This window comes from Mus caroli, unplaced genomic scaffold (genome assembly GCF_978045245.1).
Source record: "Mus caroli unplaced genomic scaffold, Mus_caroli_1 scaffold_6, whole genome shotgun sequence".
Taxonomy (NCBI): Eukaryota; Metazoa; Chordata; class Mammalia; order Rodentia; family Muridae; genus Mus; species Mus caroli.
Window position 1 is genome coordinate 113,776,475 of NW_028227261.1, and position 19,417 is coordinate 113,795,891.

General features: G+C 43.1%; 1 protein-coding gene across 2 annotated transcripts; it reads right to left on the reverse strand.

Annotated features, from left to right (window-relative positions):
• Positions 1-423: 423 nt before the first annotated feature.
• Positions 424-11,877, reverse strand: Dnaja1 (DnaJ heat shock protein family (Hsp40) member A1). 2 transcript variants are annotated; one of them, XM_021159913.3, is made up of 9 exons: positions 11,369-11,877; positions 10,155-10,296; positions 9,849-10,026; positions 7,756-7,860; positions 6,024-6,251; positions 3,943-4,057; positions 2,422-2,537; positions 2,045-2,145; positions 424-1,597 (listed from the first exon to the last, which is right to left on the reverse strand). In XM_021159913.3, exons 2-9 carry the CDS (start codon positions 10,284-10,286, stop codon positions 1,379-1,381), a joined length of 1,194 nt encoding a protein of 397 aa, XP_021015572.1. In that variant the 5' UTR covers positions 10,287-10,296; positions 11,369-11,877; the 3' UTR covers positions 424-1,378. The 2 variants fall into 2 exon arrangements, with proteins under 2 accessions (XP_021015572.1, XP_021015573.1); XM_021159914.3 differs by lacking the exon at positions 11,369-11,877 and adding an exon at positions 10,860-11,115.
• Positions 11,878-19,417: the final 7,540 nt, after the last annotated feature.

Sequence of the window (19,417 nt, forward strand, 5' to 3'; positions counted from 1 at the left end):
GAAGTGGGTTTTGGGGACTCACTGTAGAGATGGGACCTACTTGGAACTGAATGTGGGTCCTCTCTTGTCAGTACTAGCCATTGAACCCTCTCTTCACCATGGTGATTTGCTAACTCAAATGTTCTCCCCGTGAAGGAAACTTCAGCCTACTTTCAGATTAGAAAGGTTTTAAAATTTCTGACTAGAAGAGATGTGGCAGACCTAGGTAAAGACATGAAATTCACATATTTTCATCCAGGTTGGTTGAAGTTCCCTTTTCTGACTTGGGCTCAGGCCTATACCTTTCTTATATATGGATAAGAAATAAGTATATATGGACACTAAGCATTCCCACATTTCAGGAACATAGACATAAAATTACATCATAAAAGCCCATAATGCTTTGATGAATTGAGAAAAAAAGGCCTGCAGTGACACTGGAAACACTTTGTAATCAGTATATTAGACAGTCATACATTTCAGTAACTGCTTAAATTCTGATATCCAGATTTAAGCATGTAAGCATGTGACTTCAAAACATACAACAAATCTATTCATAATTTGCTATACTACCAACATTAAATTGCAGTTACGTTGGAGCCTAAGTCCAATAGAAAGCCTGTAACAGACCTAAGGAGCACCTTCCCTGGATTATACATGCAAATCACCCCTCCATGTACACATCTCATCACTTTAATTTGTAAGTTACTTGGGCTTTGGAAGTCACTACACCCAAGCAAAGGCTTATCATGGTTTGAGAAGGGGAAAAAGGTGATCATGTTTTCTGTTTTTATATATATATATATATTAAAAATGGCACAGCAGAAGGGAATGCAATCTAGAAGAGCAAGCCCTTAAGCAGTAGCTTATGATAAACTTCTTTAGGAATGTATCATTTCTATCACTAATAACACAGGCGAAATGTATTATGCCACCTTCTAGTAATGGCTGAGGCAATACAATGCAAAGGCATCACAATTGGTTCACTTCATACAACTAGACAGACCAACATGTAACTAATTGTTTTCTTTTGATTACCAGTTAAATACAGAATTTTAATCCCATAGCTTAACAATGAAGGGTCACACAACACATACCTAGCATGTCAGTCTAATGTACACAGCTATTATCAGTTACACAAGATATGGCCTAACAGATGCTAGGGAACTTTTTAAACTAGTTTTTACAAGTATTCATTTTCATCTTGAACACTGAAGTCATCATACATACAGGGCAAAGTCAGAGCTTTTATATTTGTGTTTATTCTTCATTTAACTTTTAAAACACTACTATAGTTGAATATTAAAACAAAAACAATAGCCAAGTAGTGAGCTTATTATGATTACAGTCCTTCCCACATTCACTACTGCATACAGAATGTCAGAGAGTGACTGGCCCATTAAGAGGTCTGACACTGAACGCCACCTCTGGGGTGATGTTCATCATCCTCATATGCTTCTCCATTATAATGACGCCGTCTTTCCTGATTTGGATCAAAGTCCACCAGTTCTACCTGATCCATTTCATCAGTCTCTTCTACTTCCTTCCTTTCAGGAAGGAGTTTTTCCAGCAAAGAGAGTTTATCAGGAGAGAGAAAGCCATTTTCAGGAAAGTTTACCTGCAAAAAAGAAATTAAATTCGATTCTATCATTAGACATACCTTTAAATATACTGGAATTACCCCCAGAAAAACACATAATTCTAACTACCGGAACTTGCTCTGTAGATCAGGCTGTCTTCAAACTGAGAGATCCAAGTACCTCTGCCTCCCAAGCAGTGGAATTAAAGGTGTGGGCCACCATTGTCTAACCAAATGATTTATTCTTTACCCTCCCAATTCTACCTTTCAAGTGCTAGATTATAGGCACACATCATACCCAGGCCAGGTGCTTAACAAAAATTAACTGCCATAGTTGCCACTTCTAACCCATGGTTTAAGAGAAATCCATTTGGTGTTTCAATTTTAACTGCATTTTTAAAGGGAGATTTTAATGCATTTGCTTAGTCTGTATTGTATTTTAATAAGCTAACCATTCTCAAATGTTCTTGAGAAATGACAGCTTACCTTAAACTCAATGATTAGACGTCCCTTTTCATATGGCCGACGGTATATTGGCATACCTTCATTTAGCACACATTTTATATCCCCATGCTTGACAATCTGACCTAAAGACATGGAAGCCAGGTTCTTAGGGATGGTCTCATTTGTATAAGCAAAGAAAAAAAGTGAAACAGACAACCTCTGAGTTCTGGTTCAATAGCCCCGTTTCCTTCATTTAAAGCTTTTCTAAGAGGTGACCAGTAAATTTCATCTCAGCTCTAAGGATATATAACCGTGGAAGGAAAGCAAGACATTTCCCTCAATACCTATATAGTACTTCATAGTTATCAGAAGACAAGGAAAATGCAAAGCAGGGAAACAGGTTCATCTCGTTATCATACCTGGATGAGAGGTGATGACTATGGTTCGGTTGTCAAGAGTAGATATTGGCTTTTGGAAGCCGCACAATGCTTCAACCAGCTGTATATCCATACACATGAAAAGATCTTCTCCTCGCCTATAGCAATACAAACAAGGCACAGTTACATTTTTCACACATGACTATATACAGACACAACAGGCAAACTTCTGTCACCAATCTGAAAACCAAACTATTAAATACTGAAAATAACAAATTATTTTGGAAACAGTCATTGAACAAGGCTTCAAAATCACTAGGACACAGCTGGACACAGTGGTGTAAGCCAGCACTTGGGAGGTAGTAACCAAAGGCAGAGAAGATCAAAGCCTGCCCTGGACTTAAAACAACTGTTCTTTCCACACATTCTAAGCAATGTATTCTTCCCAAGTTGTTGCCTAATCTTAAATCTGGTTTCTCAGAGGGGAGAAAAAACACACAAAACATATACTGGGGTTAAAGGAAGCCAGACACATTTGTAGTATATGAATCAGTGTGAACAAAAAAAGTTACAAACAAAAAACAAAAATTTCCCACCTCGATTTGGGTATTTAGTCCAATTATGAAAACTTTGAGACAGTAAAGATCTCTTGGATGTATGTATGTAGTATGGTGCCTAGTATAGCATTTTGTTTTTTGAGATAGGGTTTCTTTGTTTAAAACAGCCCTGGCTGTCAAACTCAAGAGATCCACCTGCTCCTCTCTCAAGGGCTGGTATTAAAGTTGTGTGCCACCAGTGCTGGGCTCTTGTGATAGCATTTTTTAATAGCTGACATTCCCTCACATTTAGTTTTCCAACACAGAATAAACACCTGTTAGAAATATCCTTTCCTGAACAAGTTCCTTCCATACACATGACCCCCTCCCCCAACCTTCATGTCCAGTTTGGAAATTGTTTCAAGACACAAATTATATATATTTAACAGTTCCAAATTTTAGTTTTGTATTAAGATAGTTTGAATATTTATACATAAACAACTCCGTATAAACCAAGAATGGGCAAATGATGAAAGGCATTAACTTTTTTGAATCGACTATCCAGAAACTGTAGGCAAGCAGGTTTGGTCCGTCCCATTCCCCCCACCCCCTCCCTGCCCCCCAAGACAGGGTTTCTCTGTGTAAGCACTGGCTATCCTGGAACTCATTTGTAGTCCAGGCTGGCCTCGAACTCAGAAATCCACCTGCCTCTGCCTCCTGAGTGCTGGGATTAAAGGTGTGTGCCACCACGCCCGGCTTTGAGAGCAGGGTTTTCTTATATAGCTTCTCCAGTTGCTTGCTATCCATTAATGCTCACAAAAAAATCTAGTCAACAATTTTAAGACAGAAACAATCTTGATTCTACTTCCAGCCATTTACAACTGAAACCGAGCTAATGAGCTTTTATAGAACACACTGCAGTTTGTTACATATACCTGTGTTCTAAGAGTAAATAAAAGCTCACTCAACCTTTTAAAACTAGAATTCAATCTAATTAGTCAGTTTGGAAAAGTGATTAAGTCTTTACCTTGTAAAAACAGCATGGTCCTTCTGATCTAACACAATGATAATATCTCCTGGCTCCAGTCCTGGTTCTTGGTCTCCTTCACCGTGGAATGTTATCTTCTGACCATCTTTCATGCCTAAACACAGATCAAGTTTGTACTTTTACTGATATCAGAGGCCAGATACTAAGGTCAGGATCATAAAATCTACTAAACTACAGATGTGGTCTGTGGATGAAGAGTTCAGTGGTACAGCACTATGCCAAGGCATTGGGCCCAATTTCATCCTCAGTATCATTCCTTCAAAATGTCCTGACCTGCATGTATGTCCTTCAGCACGTACACATCTGTGCTGGATGATGGAAAAGACTATTTAACCCAGTCTAGTCTGGTGCTGAAGCAAGCTGTAACACAGTAGACGAGACAACTTTCTACAGTCAGGCTTCTAATCTCAGAAATATTACCTACTTAGCTGCACACCTAACTTTCCACAGAGACTTATTTCATTCAAGCAGTTGAGGACTAAAAACACCTATGTTAGAAGCAAACTGACAACTGGCAAACAATATAACCAGTTAACTACTCTGATTGTGTAACAATCTGTAATTACTATCATTAGGCTACAGTGTCAACTGACTTTTTTCTGTTGTACCAGCAGTATTTCTAGTAAGAAAACTAGATTTTAAAATCCAGAATTCTTCCTTTGGAAGCTTCCTCCACTCTCCATTCTCATCTTCTCTGTTATCTGTTGATTAACTACCCAGTACAAGCAAAGACCCTGGGTTTGGTTTCTACTAGCCTGGACTGATTAAAAAAGTTACCTGGGTAATGGTGAAGACCTAAAGGTCTTTAATCCCAGTACTCAGGAGGCAGAGGCAGGACCTGAGTTCAAGGCCAGCAGTCTCAACCCATCCCTTACTCCACCCTCAAAATGTTTATTACTATTGGATACTTTAACATGTAGCCCATATAGAAAACACTGACTGTATTTTCCAATACAGCAAATGTTTTTGAAAAGGTCACGTAATCTACTGAGATTCTTACTGGCTTCTAATGCTAGCTCACAACTTTTACTTTAATAAAAATTTAACCGTGTGTTTTCAGATGTCCTTCCGTTCCACTGAACCTGACCACAAGTCCCAGTGGTGCTGTCTCCACCTCCTAGACCTCCAAGGCAGAAGTACACAGACTAGTATATACCAAAGTTAGCATCCCACCCCCCCATGCTGGGCATTTCAACTCACTGTTGTGCAATAGATGTTATCCACTGAGCCCAGGGCCCAAGTCTGGATGGCAGGCTTATGATCACAGTACTAAGGAGGCAGAAGCAGTTTGGGCTACATACTGAAACCCTACTGGAAAATGTTAAAAACTTAGAACAAAAGGCAACCCCCCATGCCCTTTGTTTGGGTTTTTCAAGACAGGGTTTCTCTGTATAGCCTTGGAAGGGTCTTGGAACTCACTCTGTAGACCAGGCTGACTTTAAGGTCACAGAGATCTGCCTGCCTCTGCCTCCCAAGCACTGAGATTAAAGGTGTGCAGCACCACCGCCAGACTGACTTACTAAAATGTGAGTAAACTACACTACTATGCATCTGTAATGCCAATACTTAGGAGGACCAGGAGTTCATAGCAACTTCTGCAGGAGTCCCACTCTCTCTCAAACAAGAAACAAATGTTTGGTCAAAAAAGACAGGGCTGAGGTTTTCCTGGCAATACAGGAAAAAATACCCATCTCAATAAGAGAAAAAGAAATTGAGAATTTTAAAAATAATTATAAATGACTGTTCATTAGGCTGCACCCTCACTGAAAGAATTCTGGCAGCTGACGTTACTGACAGGGAGTCCTTTTCTTAAATCCTTTAGCCACTGTTAAACTGCACATGTTCCAGTAAATAATCCTCATTCATGCAAGCAATCCTAATTAAAACAGTATATATCACAAACACCTCTACCACAAAATGATAAATTTGAAAAGAATTTAAAACGAAGTGGTACAAAAGGTAATGAGGTGAAAAAAAAACCCATCAAAATACATTACACACTATGAATGAAATTGTCAGAATAAAAGATACGATTCAGACTAGAGTGGATCAGTACTCACCTTTATCAATATGAACTTCTAAAATTTTCTTCTCTCGAACTATCTTTCTTCCATTGCAGCTCTTACATCTGTCTTTAGGACTGATGCGTTCTCCATGACCCTGGCACTCCATGCACACTGACTGAATTTGCTGAACCATTCCTGGTCCAATCTGATGAATCCTTATCTGCATGCCCGTCCCCCGGCAGTTGGGACAGCACTCTACTGCTCCTTTCTTACCACCTCGGCCTAGACGGTTTTAAAAGAAACTTATAAAACTTAGCAGTAATTAAGAGTCTAACTCCTTAGTATTTAAGGTCTTATGGACTGATGTCCTAAAATGTACAATTCAGATAAATTAATATTCTTCTTTGTAAGTCTAAGAGAAAACAAACAAACAAAAAAAAAGGTAGGCAAACTATGAATCTCCAAAGTTCACCAGAGGAGGTGAGAAGTCTTGCGTTTTGAATTACGGTTTAAATAAGACACATGGTCAGCAAAAGCAGCTGTGTTGGGGAGTGAGGTGAAGGAAGGCAGGTCTTTAGATATGAAAATGCCCACAGATGTCAGAGCATGCACTCAGGATTTTTGGCTCAGACAGGGGAGAGGAGAAGAGGAGATATAGGAAGGGAAGGGCAAGGCCTAGAGAACTGGCTCACTAACTAGAAGATTAAGATTGGCTGCTTTTCCAGACAGAGGGCCTGGGGTTGCTCCCCAGCACCCACATGGTGGCTCACCACCCTCCTCTTTAACTCTAGTTCCAGGTGGATCTGATACCCTCTTCTGGCTTCCACAGGTACAACATGCAGCAGTAGAGAAACACACAGAAAGACAAAACAAAGGACAGTGTGTGAGGTGGTGGTGGTAGTGTGTTAAGCCTTTTTAGTCAGCTCAAAGTAGGCAGTCCTCAGGGTAAAGAGCTCTCTCTGCAAGCATTCCACTTTCACAACACTTTAAGGATCAGTGAGATGGGGCAGCAACTCCAAAATAGCTTGTACCACAATCTTACAATATGTGTTCCCACAGCACATTTTTTTTTTTTTTTACTGACCTCCTAAGAGATCTAACATGGATTACTATGCCTGGGAACAGGGCCATCCTTTAAAAAAAAAAAAAAAAAAGGTAGCCAAAATGCTGTACAGGAGTTTTAGTTAAGAGGTCAGCCTGGATGAAACTGGTCTTATTAAAAACAAAAAAAAAAACCTCATTACTGCAAGTTGTTTTCTGACCTCTCAACACAACACAACATGCATATAAATGTACAAAGCATTGTTTTTTTTTTTTTTTTTTAAAAATGTTACTTAGGATCTACACAGGATTGGGCCCATCAACATGTTGTCATAAAGGAGCTGATGACAAGGCCTCATCCCTGAAGAGACGTTTTCTTCTACATGTAGCCACTAATTCTGGTGTCTGTCCTTTGGGAACAATCCCTCACCCACATTCCTGTAAGCAACTCTAATGGGACTCATTGGGCCATCAAACCACAGGCATACAGAAGAATAGTAAGGAAAAGGAGTTGGAGAAGAGAATAATGAAAATTATATACAGACATGAAACTGTCACAGCAAAACCATAACATCTCTCTTGGTAGAAGATTCAGCTGTTTTTTAGTGCCGCACTCCAACTTTCTCTATCAGGGAAGTCACGGGGACCTGGTACTCAGGAAGTTGAAGAAAGATCTAAGGCCAGCTTACCTCTACAAAGACCTATCCTCATAAACCATAAACAACCAACACCTAGGAACCCTTACCTTCACATTTGTCACAAATCACATTCTTTTGCAGAGCCAGTTTTCTTGTTGCACCATTATATAAGTCTTCTAAGGTCACTGAGAGCTGATGAACCACATTTTTACCTAGAATAAAACACTGCTCATTAAACACCCATCTGTAACGTTTCTTTGTTGAAGGCACTATAAAAATGGCAAAGGATAATGGAAGACCAGCCTCAAGCTATACATCTTTTTGAGCTATACTCATATACAACAATCAATCCAATCACTTGATTTTCAAACTAATCTAATCATAAGTGAGGAAAATTATGTGAGCAGTTCATCTATCTGCCTAAGAACACAGAGGCCTCTCAGAAATCCAGCAATTAAAATACTACCCTTAAAAGTCACTCAATGTTCAGGCACATTTCACAATGCTAAGCATGTATCCCTTTGAAGGTTTTACTTATTAGGTATTATTAAGCAACATGGCTAGTTACTTAATCCAAACATTCTTTAGCACAGTAAATTCTTTCTAATCAAGATTGGCTGGAGAAGCCAATATTGAGACACTACTGAAATAGCAATTTCTACTTCAGTTTCAATAGTTTTTTATTGCTAGGCTAGCACTGGTTGTCTCAAATTTCCCAGGCCTTTTGTTATATGTTATACGGTCCAACAGAACTTTCTGTAGCGATGGACACATTTTACATGTACAATACTGCAAAAATCACAAGTCACAATTACTAGATACAATTTTTAAGTGTGGTGGCTACTACAGCTGCAGAGAAATTTTTCCCTCCAAATTAATCTCACCTTAAAGACCCACATCTGGCTAGAGCAAGACTCCCACATATAATTAACTACAAGCCGAAGTAGGTTGGTTGAGATCACATAAGGACAACCAGGTTAGAGAAATTCAGTCACCTGTCAATGGTTAATAAGTTCCTAGCTGGTGATCCTTCCCCTAGGACTTTATCCACGCCTCGAGCATTGCCTGATTACCAGATAAAGTCCCAATCCTTTCTGAGTATCTGAATATTCTTACTCTTTAAGGAGTTAAAATTAAAGTCACGACATTGTGCTGCTTTCTCGTTTCACTTTGTAAGCAAGTAGGTTCTCACAAGTTGGAAGTTCGAGCTTTCTCAACTTTATACAGAGTACAAGAAAGGGAAAAGCAAGCTTCTGGAAACTGACCAAGTCCATTCTCCAAAGCAGCACAGTTAACAAAAGCCCTCACACTCATCTAAGCCAAAGTTAGTCTACCTTCCTGTAGCTCATACCACCTTATGGCTGAGCAGGTCAACTGCGATTATAGGTTGGTCTTTTAAATATGTTTATGTGAAAATCAACAGGCCAGAAGAGGAAGCTGCTGGTCCCCTGGAGCTGGAGTTTCAGGCAATGGTGAGCCAGCTATCTAGTGTGGGTGTGGGAAACAGAGCCTGGATCTTCTACAAGGAATGGCAAATGCTCTTAACCACTGAGCAGTTTCTCAGGCCCACAGGTAAATTGTTCTAAAAACATATAGTAAACAGTTTTTCCAAGTCTTCTTAACCCTTTAAGGGGCAAAGTGAAATTTAATGGCCTGCCTATTTGTTTTAGAACTGTGCCTACGAACTAGTTTATATTAACTATATATACTGAGAACAAAGTGCTATTTCACCCTTCAATACTGTCTTCCCATAGACATCTTTTGGCCAAACACTAAATGCATTAAGCTGAGCTAGCAGAGCTGAAACAAGAGTCAACAGCAGCAGCTGTCTGCAGACAATGAGCTTTTCTCAGTCTTTGCTTGCTAAGGGTTACTTTTCTCAACAGAAAAGGCCACTGCACTCACCACTGGGTTCTAAGAGCAGGTGGTATTATCCAAGGTAGGAAAGGGCTTAGAAACCTAAGCTACTACACTTTGTTACCCCCACTGTTTGGGAATCTATGGGGTTAGCTATACCTGCTTTTTGGCTTAGCTATTTTTTGATTACATAAAATCTCAATGACACCAGAAGTCAGAGACAGTTCACGGACAGAGTGTAACATCATGCCAACGTGTAAACAAGCATTTGAATAAATTCTCAAGTCTTTTTTTCAGCAGCAGTTATTTCTTTCTAGCTGCAGGTAAGCTAGATTTTTCTTACCTCTCCTTTCTCTTTGCATTCTTCCTCCTCCTCCAAAGAACATATCAAAGATATCCATGGGTGAGCCAAAACCACCACCTGCTCCGCCCTCTTTAATCGCCTGCTCCCCTCCTTTATCATATAGTTCCCTTTTTTTGGAATCAGCAAGAACTTCATAAGCTTGAGAAATCTGTTTAAACTGTTTCAGAAAAGGACATCCCATTAGAAACAACTGTTACAAAGCACAGCTACTGTAGACTTTCAGGCACTAACAGAAAGATACACACATTGCAACACTACTGCTGAGCTGTTTGCCTGTGCCCTTACCTTTTCTCCTTCATTTGGATTCTTATCAGGGTGGTACTTCAAGGCCAATTTTCTATATGCCTTTTTCAATTCTTCCTGGGTGGCATTGGGTTTGACCCCCAAAACATCGTAGTAAGTGGTTTCTTTCACCATTTTTTACAGTCTGAAACCAGAAAATCGTAATTTTAAACCAGCTTTAAACTTTGTACAAAAGATCCAACTGCTTCTGCCTCCTGAGCACTGGGATCAAAGGTGTGTGCCACGACGGGCTCTTAACTGGTAGTCTTTAACTACCAGAACTAAAGCAATCTGTTCTTTTGCATTTATCTCATACTAATACAGCCTTCCCTAAGCGTCTTAAAAGGTAAAAAAATTCCTGATATGATTCAGCTGTAAACTCGAACAGATTAAAATATAGATTTCAGGGAACTCGAAGGAAAGCCTCTCTCGCAGCTGGTTCAGACTCTACTGCACTAACACATGAATTATTTGGCTTCTTCCGGTTTCCTTTCCCCAGAGGTTTTGCTAGTAACCCACAGCAGCACTGATAGGTTCCGTCCACTGGTTAGTATATTACCGCTGCCTTTGTACATCTGATAAAGGCCATACCCTCGCCGGAAAGCGACACTGGACTCCCGGGGGTGGAGGAGTGGCTTAGGAGACCGGCTCCAGGGAGCAGGTGCCCGGGCCCCGTCGCCATCCTGCTCCTGCTCGCTCGCAGCTTACCCACTCTCGCCCTGCAGGCCTGGAAGCTGGCTCGCCCTCTGGGTTTCCCCGGCCCCCGGCGCCGACCGTTAAGGCTTCCTTCCTTTCTCCCTCCCACCCTGATCGAAAAGGCGGAGGGGGGGGGGAGGCCGGACCTCAACAAAGAGAGGGAGGAGAGCCAGGAGAAGCGCAAGCCGCAGCCTCCGCCCGGCTCCTCCCGCAGCCCCTCACCCCTGCCTCGCTCCGCGCGTGCGCAGCGCTGCCCACCCGGCCCGGGCGGCGGAGCGCGGGGGTACGAGGCGAGGAGCATGAGGCGGGAGGCCAATTGGCTTGGGCCTTGGGCCTCCTCGTGGCGTGCGGGCAGGCAGGGCGCCGGGCATTCCCGGCAGCCTTCCGAAGCCCGAGGCCGGCTCAGGGAACCCGCAGTCCCCGCCCACGCGGGACCAACCGCCTCCGGCTGTGCCTTTCCCGGCTGTCTGGGGTCCAGACCGCACGCCGGGACCGAGGGAGGCCCGAGGGCCGAGACTCACCGGTGAGCGGGCGGGCGCCGGAGAGCGGAAAGGAGCGGAGCACAGCGCAGTTCGGCCACACGCTGCCCCTCCACCACCCACCGAGCGTTCTGGAAAGTTCCGCCCGGCCCGCCGCAGCCGACCTCTTTTGTAGCCGAGCTCCGGCGCGTCACTTGCCGGAAGTCCCGCCCCTCGCCGCTGCCACCGCCCCTCGGTTACCTGGGCAACGGCGCGGGGGCGGGAAGTGGCTGCGCCCAAGGGCCTTGTGGGGGTGGACTCAAGCCCGGGTTCCCGAGCCTCGCAGAATCTTCTAGAGGCTTTTTTTCTTACTGCGAGGTACCAGAGTGCGGAAGTCTTGAGGTGGAGAGGTCATGTCCCAGAGTCCGTAAGCCGGGGACGAGTGCTTCAGGCGCTGTGCGCGCTGTGCTGAAGGGGATCGGTGGAACCCAGCCCTGGCTGCGAGTCTGATTTTCTGCAGCTCCAGCTCCTTACCTCTGAGCCTTGCGGGCAAGAAATGCTGAGCAAGGCGGGCCTACTCCCTAGACCAGCCTCGCAGGCTTTGGTTTCACCCAAGCGCACTTCGGTCAGAGCTTTTTGGACGAGCCTGGCCCAGGCTTCAGATCCTTTTGGCTCTGACGACTTGGGCGGAGGGAATCTGGGACTGCACCAAACAGGAAAACATTTAGAATGCCTCATGCAAACAGAGGGCCATGGACCCTTTAGTTCAGTCTTCCACCCAGTTTGGCCGCAGAGGAGCGGCCAAAAGCAAAATTAATTGCTTTAGCTTATTGTTTTAATTCTCTGACCGTTTTTTATTTCCATTTGGTGACTCAAAAATCTATAGTTGGCAAAGTTGAATCTTAAGCTTTCAACGGACACAGTGAATGTTTTTCTTAATTCAGTAACACAATAGACACATCAAAGAAGTGGAGGTGTAAACTTGAAAGAGTTCACATATTTTAAAGACTTATTTTGAATCCTCTGTGTGTGTGTATGTGTGTAGGTGCCCAAGGAAGCCAGAGGCATGGAGTCTTAAGTCTGGCTTCAAATTCTGAACTCTCCTGTCTCTGAGCAGGGTGGTACATGCTCTTAACCGCGGGGCCTCTTGCTTGGACTTTTGTTGGAACTGGAACAAGCTAAAAACTTAGAAATCACAAAATACAGGTCAGCACGTGAACAAGAAGCAGTTAATTACACTTCCTAATGGAAGCCGAGAGTGTGGAATGAGATTCTTTAAATGTTCGTTTTATTGTGTGTTTCTAGGCTTGTGGACCATTGTAGTTCTCTCGTACCTTTGCACAGGTAACTCAAGTCTTCAGTGCGTTACCAGCTGAGCGGCTGTCTCAGTGCTTTAAGATCACAGGTAATTGGATGTAGCCAGAGCTAAAGGAGCTGGAAAGGCTGGCTGTCTTCAAACCTACCCAAAGACATCTTTAGCTCTTGGTCTTAAAAACCTGCTCTCCACAATTACTGCTTTCACTAAACTCTGTTGTAGTCACTAAAGCTATGCCACTTCCCTTACAGACTTTTTGATGATGTGCTGTGGTTTTGGCTGAGAAACATCTTTTCTCATCTTACGTGTTACCCTCTCAGATATCACATCTATCAATAGGTTATGTCTTTAAAGCAGGGGTTCTTTACCTTCCTAATGCTGCGACCCTTTATTACAGCTCCTCATGTTGTGGTGTCCCCCAACCATAAAATTATTTTCATTGCTACTTCATAACTGTAATGTTGTTACTGCTGTGAGTTGTAATATAAATATGTGCCAATGGTTTTCCAAAGGGATCAAGACCCACAGGTTTGAGAACTGCTGCTTCATGCCAACACTTTTGAGTAAAATATCTACTATGCCAGGCATCCTCTAGGCCTTGCCAATACAAAACTCTTGTAAGCCATGGCCCCTACTCTCAAGGAACTTAACTTGTAATGAGATTAAAAACCAAAACCAGAATTAAAAACAAAAAACCATACCAAAACCATCCAACCAACCAACCAACCAAAATTACAGGGCTAGGCTGATAAAGTCTGCCTTTAATCCCAGCACTCTGAAGGTAGAGGTAGGCAGATCTCTAATATAGAGGCCAGGCCAGTCTACATAGCAGGTTCCAGGGCAGCCAGAGCTACAGAGTAAGAAAGACCCTGTCTCAAACAAAACAAACAAAAAACCTCAAAAATTACCAGCAAACTCATCTGTGATAATTTTTTGTGGAAATGAGATCTTAGCTTAGTTTGGTAGTTCTCCTGAAAATTCAGAACTAGGAAGCAGAACCAGGAGGCTAGTGAACTCAAGATCACTTGAGTTAGGTGTGACACCGTCTTTGGAGTGGGAATATAACACATAGAATGAATGCTTCTTATCCTGCTCAAGGCCCTAGGTGTGATTCCTAGGACTGCAAAGAAGAAGAAAGAAAACTATCTTGCATGTGTTGTTTACAACAGATTATTTTGTTGGGGTAAATAAATCAGCCTTGTTATTTTTTTGATGTGGTTTGCCTGATCTCTATTGAATGTTTCAGTGGTTTCCAGTGTTTTATGGTGAAATGCTGAAGATCTTCAAATACAGCTTTAGGTACTCATACAAACTTTATTTTTTTTTATTTTATTTATTTTTTTTTTTTTTTGGTTTTTCGAGACAGGGTTTCTCTGTGTAGCCCTGGCTGTCCTGGAACTCACTTTGTAGACCAGGCTGGCCTTGAACTCGGAAATCCGCCTGCCTCTGCCTCCCGAGTGCTGGGATTAAAGGCGTGCGCCACCACGCCTGGCTACAAACTTTATTTTTATTTTGTGATTTTTCAGTCTCGCATAGGCCTCATAAAGTTGAGACCTCAAACCCTCTGTGTAGTCCATGCCAGCCTCTAAGCCATGATCTCCTTTGTTAGATAAGAGCTGATTGAAGTGATGTGAAAACAAAAGGGAAAAAGTGGGGTGGGGGTGTCTCAGTTCACTGGAGGCATGGGGCCATTGACCCTTCATCCTTCACAGGCCCAAGCCACCATAGTCAATCTTTAGAGCTCTATGTAACACGGTTGTCTTCAAACTTGCAATCCTCCTGACTCAGCCTGGAAAGAGCTGGGATTATGGCCCTGCCACCACACTTGCTGCAAATACTTCTTTAGGACAAACACCTAAACCTGCCGAGCCAATGTGAGTGCAAACTGAAAATTATAACAACTTTTTATGCTCATTCAAACTGCTTCCAGCGTGTGTGAATGGGCCTTGCAAGTATGTAATTATCTCTTGTTGTTCTGTTAAGTCTTTGCCAGCTTTACAAGTAAAAACGTATCAAATGCATTGGTTTCTACCTGTGATCCCAGCATTTGGGAGGCTCAGGTAGGAAGCTCAGGAGTTCAAGCCAACTGAGGCTACATAGAAAGTTTGAGGCTGCTTGGGATATTTGAGACCCTGTTTAGGGGTGTATGTGAGAAATTAATATCTTATTGCTTTAAAGTTTTTTCTTTGTATGCAGTGTATGTGTGCAGTGCATAGACATACATGCAGACAAAGCACACATACACCTAAAATAATAAAATAAAAAATCCCATACTTCCCATCTTACTCTGTGGCCCAGGCTGGCCTTGAATTCAGGTCAGTCCTTCTGCCTCGGCCTCCCAAATGCTAGGTAGTATTACAGGTAAGAGCCGCCACTCCTGGCCTTTGTGCTCAGTTCCCTCTCATTCATTGCAGATAGATAGATAGATAGATAGATAGATAGATAGATAGATAGATAGATATAGATATATGGTCTTATTATATATATTTAATTATATATAATGGTCACATTATATATATATATATATATATATATATATATATATATATGGTCTTATTGTGGTTGCTGGAAATTGAACTCAGGACCTCTGGAAGAGCAGTCAGTGCTCTTAATTGTTGAGCCATCTCTCCAGCCCCAAAGCTCTATTCTTAATTCATTCCCCATTACAAAAGGCTCCTCACTCAGCCTCCAAGTCTAGCTTGGTAGTGTAAGTGCCTGTGTGAGGACAGGGTAAGAGAGAGACTGTCTGCTGATATGTGCCTATAATGTGCCCAAGCAGTACAGACATTTCATTTAAGTTACTCCCTACTCCCATCTTTTCTCTTTTGCTTTTTTTGGGATAGGGTCTCATATATCCCAGGCTAGCCTCAAGCTTGAATTTGGTGTGTAGTTCAGGATGACCTTGAACTCCTTATCTTCCTGCCTCCACCTAGTTTGGAACCCTGTCCAGCTTCTCTTCATTTTTTATGGGGAGGGCAGAAGTGGGTAACAGGAGAGAGGGCCCTCTCTGGGCACTGCTCACAGGTTCCTCAGCCACTCCAGGCTGGGGTCGATGAGCATACTGGGCATGCTCCCATCCTCTCAGATGTTGGGCCTCATAGATGAAGTGCTGTACAATTTAGAAAAAGCTGTAAGCAAGCTTGTTCCACAGCCTTTCACTCTCCAGGAGTGTGGAAAACTCAGGTGTTATATTTATTGTTGGTTCTTTAAAGGCTGCCAGGTGTGGTGGCAGAGAGAGCCTGGAGTCCTAACTACTCTGAAGGTTATGGCGTGAATATCACTGAAGCCCAGGAGCTTGAGGACAGCCTGGGCTACATGGTATCAAAATAGAGTATTTTCTTTAAAGGAAAGAAAAAGTAAACCAGACATACTCCTGTGTATCCATGACCTTCTTTGGTTCCAAGCCATAGAGAATCCTCTTCAAAGATCTTTCTCTCTCCCTTCCTATCCTCCTGCCCTCCCGGCTCCACTCCTCATTCTTGTTCTTATTCTGCTAAATAAGCTTTATGCTTGCTAAGCACATGCTGTTCTGCTGCCACTGAGCTGCATCTTCAACGTTATGCCTTATTTTTATTTCACAGGCTGTATATGGGATGAGTGATCAGTCTGGGGTATAGTTTAGGAGTGCTCGCCTAGTATACCTGGAGTCCCAACGTTAAACCCTAACGCTATCAAATACAATTAAAAAAAAAAGAGTCAACTGTAAGAAATTATATCATTCCATTCCTAAAATCAACCAGAGCTTCGGAAATAAAATTCCTATTCCTTAGCAGAGAGTATGACTCACTACTATTTGGTTGCTGCCCACAGCCACTTCCACAGCTTGTGATCTGGCCACATGGTTACTGAGAGTTATAGTGTACTCCATTGAGACATGCCCGCCCCCCTTTATTCTTCTCTCATATATCACATATGGACTGGTTTCCCCTCCCTCTCCTATCCCCAGCCTCTCCCCTCTCTGCCATCCCTCTTCCTTAGATTCCCTCTCTTTCCCCTCCCTCCCTTAGGAAAGAGCAGGCCTTCTCCCAGGGACATCAACCAAAAAACTACATAACAAGCTACAATTAGACCAGACACATACCATCACAGTAAGGTTGGATGAGGCCACCTCCCGCCATTGCTTACAGACCGGAAGCCACTGTCTTAGTTCTCTTTTCCGTCTTGCAAGATGGTGGGTGAAAAGGCAGAGAAGCCTGATACAAAGGAGAGGAAACCTGCGGCCAAGAAGGCTGGCGGTGCTGCTGCTGCCTCTGGTACCCGGGCCGCTGTTGCAGCCAAAAAGGGTCACCCTAAGGTTAAAAAGCACAAGAAGAGGAAGCCCCATTGCAGCCAAAACTTTGTCCTGGTTAGAGGAATTGGCAGGTACTCCCGATCTGCTATGTATTCCAGAAAGGCCTTGTACAAAAGGAAATACTCAACAGCCAAGACCAAGGTTGAGAAGAAGAAGAAGAAAAAGAAAAAGGAGAAGGTCCTTGCTACTGTCACAAAAACAGTTGGTGTGGACAGGAACGGTGGCTCCTGGGTGGTGAAGCTTCAAAATATGCCTAGGTACTATCCTAGGGAAGATGTGCCTCTAGCGGGAAAGGTCCCACAAGTAAGCAAGAGAGTCAGGGACAGCCCCTGCTCCCACTGTTAGGATTCCAATGAGAACACAAAGCTACTTAGCTGTAACATATATGTAGAGGAACTAGGTCAGGCTCCTATAGATTTTCTGACCTCTCAAATTCCCATGAGTCCCCATCAGTTGATTCTGTGGGCCATGTTCTCATGTTCTCGTGGTGTGTCCCTGACCCCTCTGGTTCCCCCCCCACCCCCCGTCCCTCTTCTTCCATCTTGGCAGACCTCTCCTCCTCGAGCTCTACCGAATGTTTGACTGTGGGACTCTGCATCTCTCAATCAGTTGCTGGATGAAAGTCTCACTGGCCTCTTTGATGATTTTGCTAGGCTCAGGCCCCAGCACACTCTGCCAGCAGGACAAATTGTATGTCAGTCAAAAGTTTTGTGGCTGGGTTGGTGTCCCCATCCCTCCACTTGAGGACTTGCCTGGTTCAGAAGATGTATGACCCTTATTTTTAACCAAAATCCTTATATGGCCAAAAAGTATAAATAGATATAGACACTATGTAAACAGCTAAAAATACACAAAATCATAGCACATGATAAGCATCTACTATGCCTAATATAAAATGGCTATCATCTATCAGAAAATGGCCAAATAATATAAATAGATAATTGATAGATGAGTCAGTAAACATTTAAGATACAATTCAGCACACTACTCAAGAAACTCAATGACTGGCAAGATGGCTCAGTGGTTTGCACTTGCTGTCAAGCTGGGTCACCTGAGTTTGATTTTCAGAACCAACATGGAGGAAGGAGAGAACAAACTCCCTTGACACACAGACACAGACATACACGCACACACACATACACACACAGAGGGAGAGGGAAAGGGACAGGGGGAGGGAGAGGGAGAGGAGAGGGAGAGGGAGGAGAGGGAGAGGGAGAAAGGGAGAGGGAGAGAAAACTCAAGTCCTGAATGTGGTGGTGGCATTAGGTCAAGACAGGAGAATCATTAGTTCATGTCTAGCCTGGGTTATATCACAAGAGCCTATCTCAAAACAGAAAACAGGGTGGGGAGATGGTTCATTGGGGGAGAGAACTTATTCTGCGTATATAAGGACCTGAGGCAGGCTTTGTGGTACATGCCTTAAATTCCAACACTGGGTGGGGATGAAGGCAGGGGTTGTTGAACAGAGGCAGGCAGATCTCTCTGAGTTCCAGGTTATCTGGGGCTACTTAGTGAGACCCTGTCCCCAAAAACAAAAAAGGAAAATCTGGTGTAGCAGTTTGTGTTTGAAATCCTAGCATTGTAGAGGCAGAGACTGGTGGATCGTAGGCACTCGCTGATCAACTAGTCTAGTCAAATCTGGATCTAGTCAGTTTTCCATGAGAGGTCCTATTCCAAAAACTGAAGTGCAGGGCCATGAGGATGACACCCAAGCATCTGCCTCTGGTTTTCCAGGGCACCCATAGAGAAGCACCCTCACTCTCACACGTCCTTGTTAGTTTGTTGTCAACGTGACACACCTGGGAAAATAGACCTTCCAGGGAAGAAGTGCCTCAATTAGACTGGCCTCAGCGCTCTACTGCTGATTTACATCCCTAGCTTAGAATAAACTTTAAAGATTTATTTAGTGTGTACAGATGTCTTGCGTACATGCAGGTCTATGTACCACACATGCTTGCCTGATGTGGGAGGAGGCTGAAGGGCCGTCTCTCCAGGCTCCCTACAGTTGTTTGAGGAGGTCTTTCTATATTCCTCATTGGCCTCAAGCTCAGAATCACCCCTTCGTGAGAGCTGGGATCCCTTCTTTAACATACTCACACGGGAGCATTTTATTTACATGCACATCAATTATGTAGATAATTCTCTACATCATTTTGCTATCAGGTGTCTTCTAGATTGTTTGAAATTTTTTTCCATTTAGATTCTTTTTGTGCTCATAAAATACAATGTGAATATGATTGTTTTGTCTCATGATTCTCCCGCCCCCAATTTAGGAAGTCGAATGGGAAAGTGAAAGGAAATAAAACTTGAGACATGTGATTCATGTAATTTATGTCAAATAGCCCAAAGAGTTGTTTGTGAGCTTTGAAACCTGGGGCTGAGAACATAGCAGAACAGGCCAGGACATGCCAGGGCAGGCCCTTCGTTACATGTCCTGACTGGCCTAGTGCCTCCCTATCTCCCGCCCTTCTGACAGTCTGTTAATGTTTAAATGGACCAATCATGT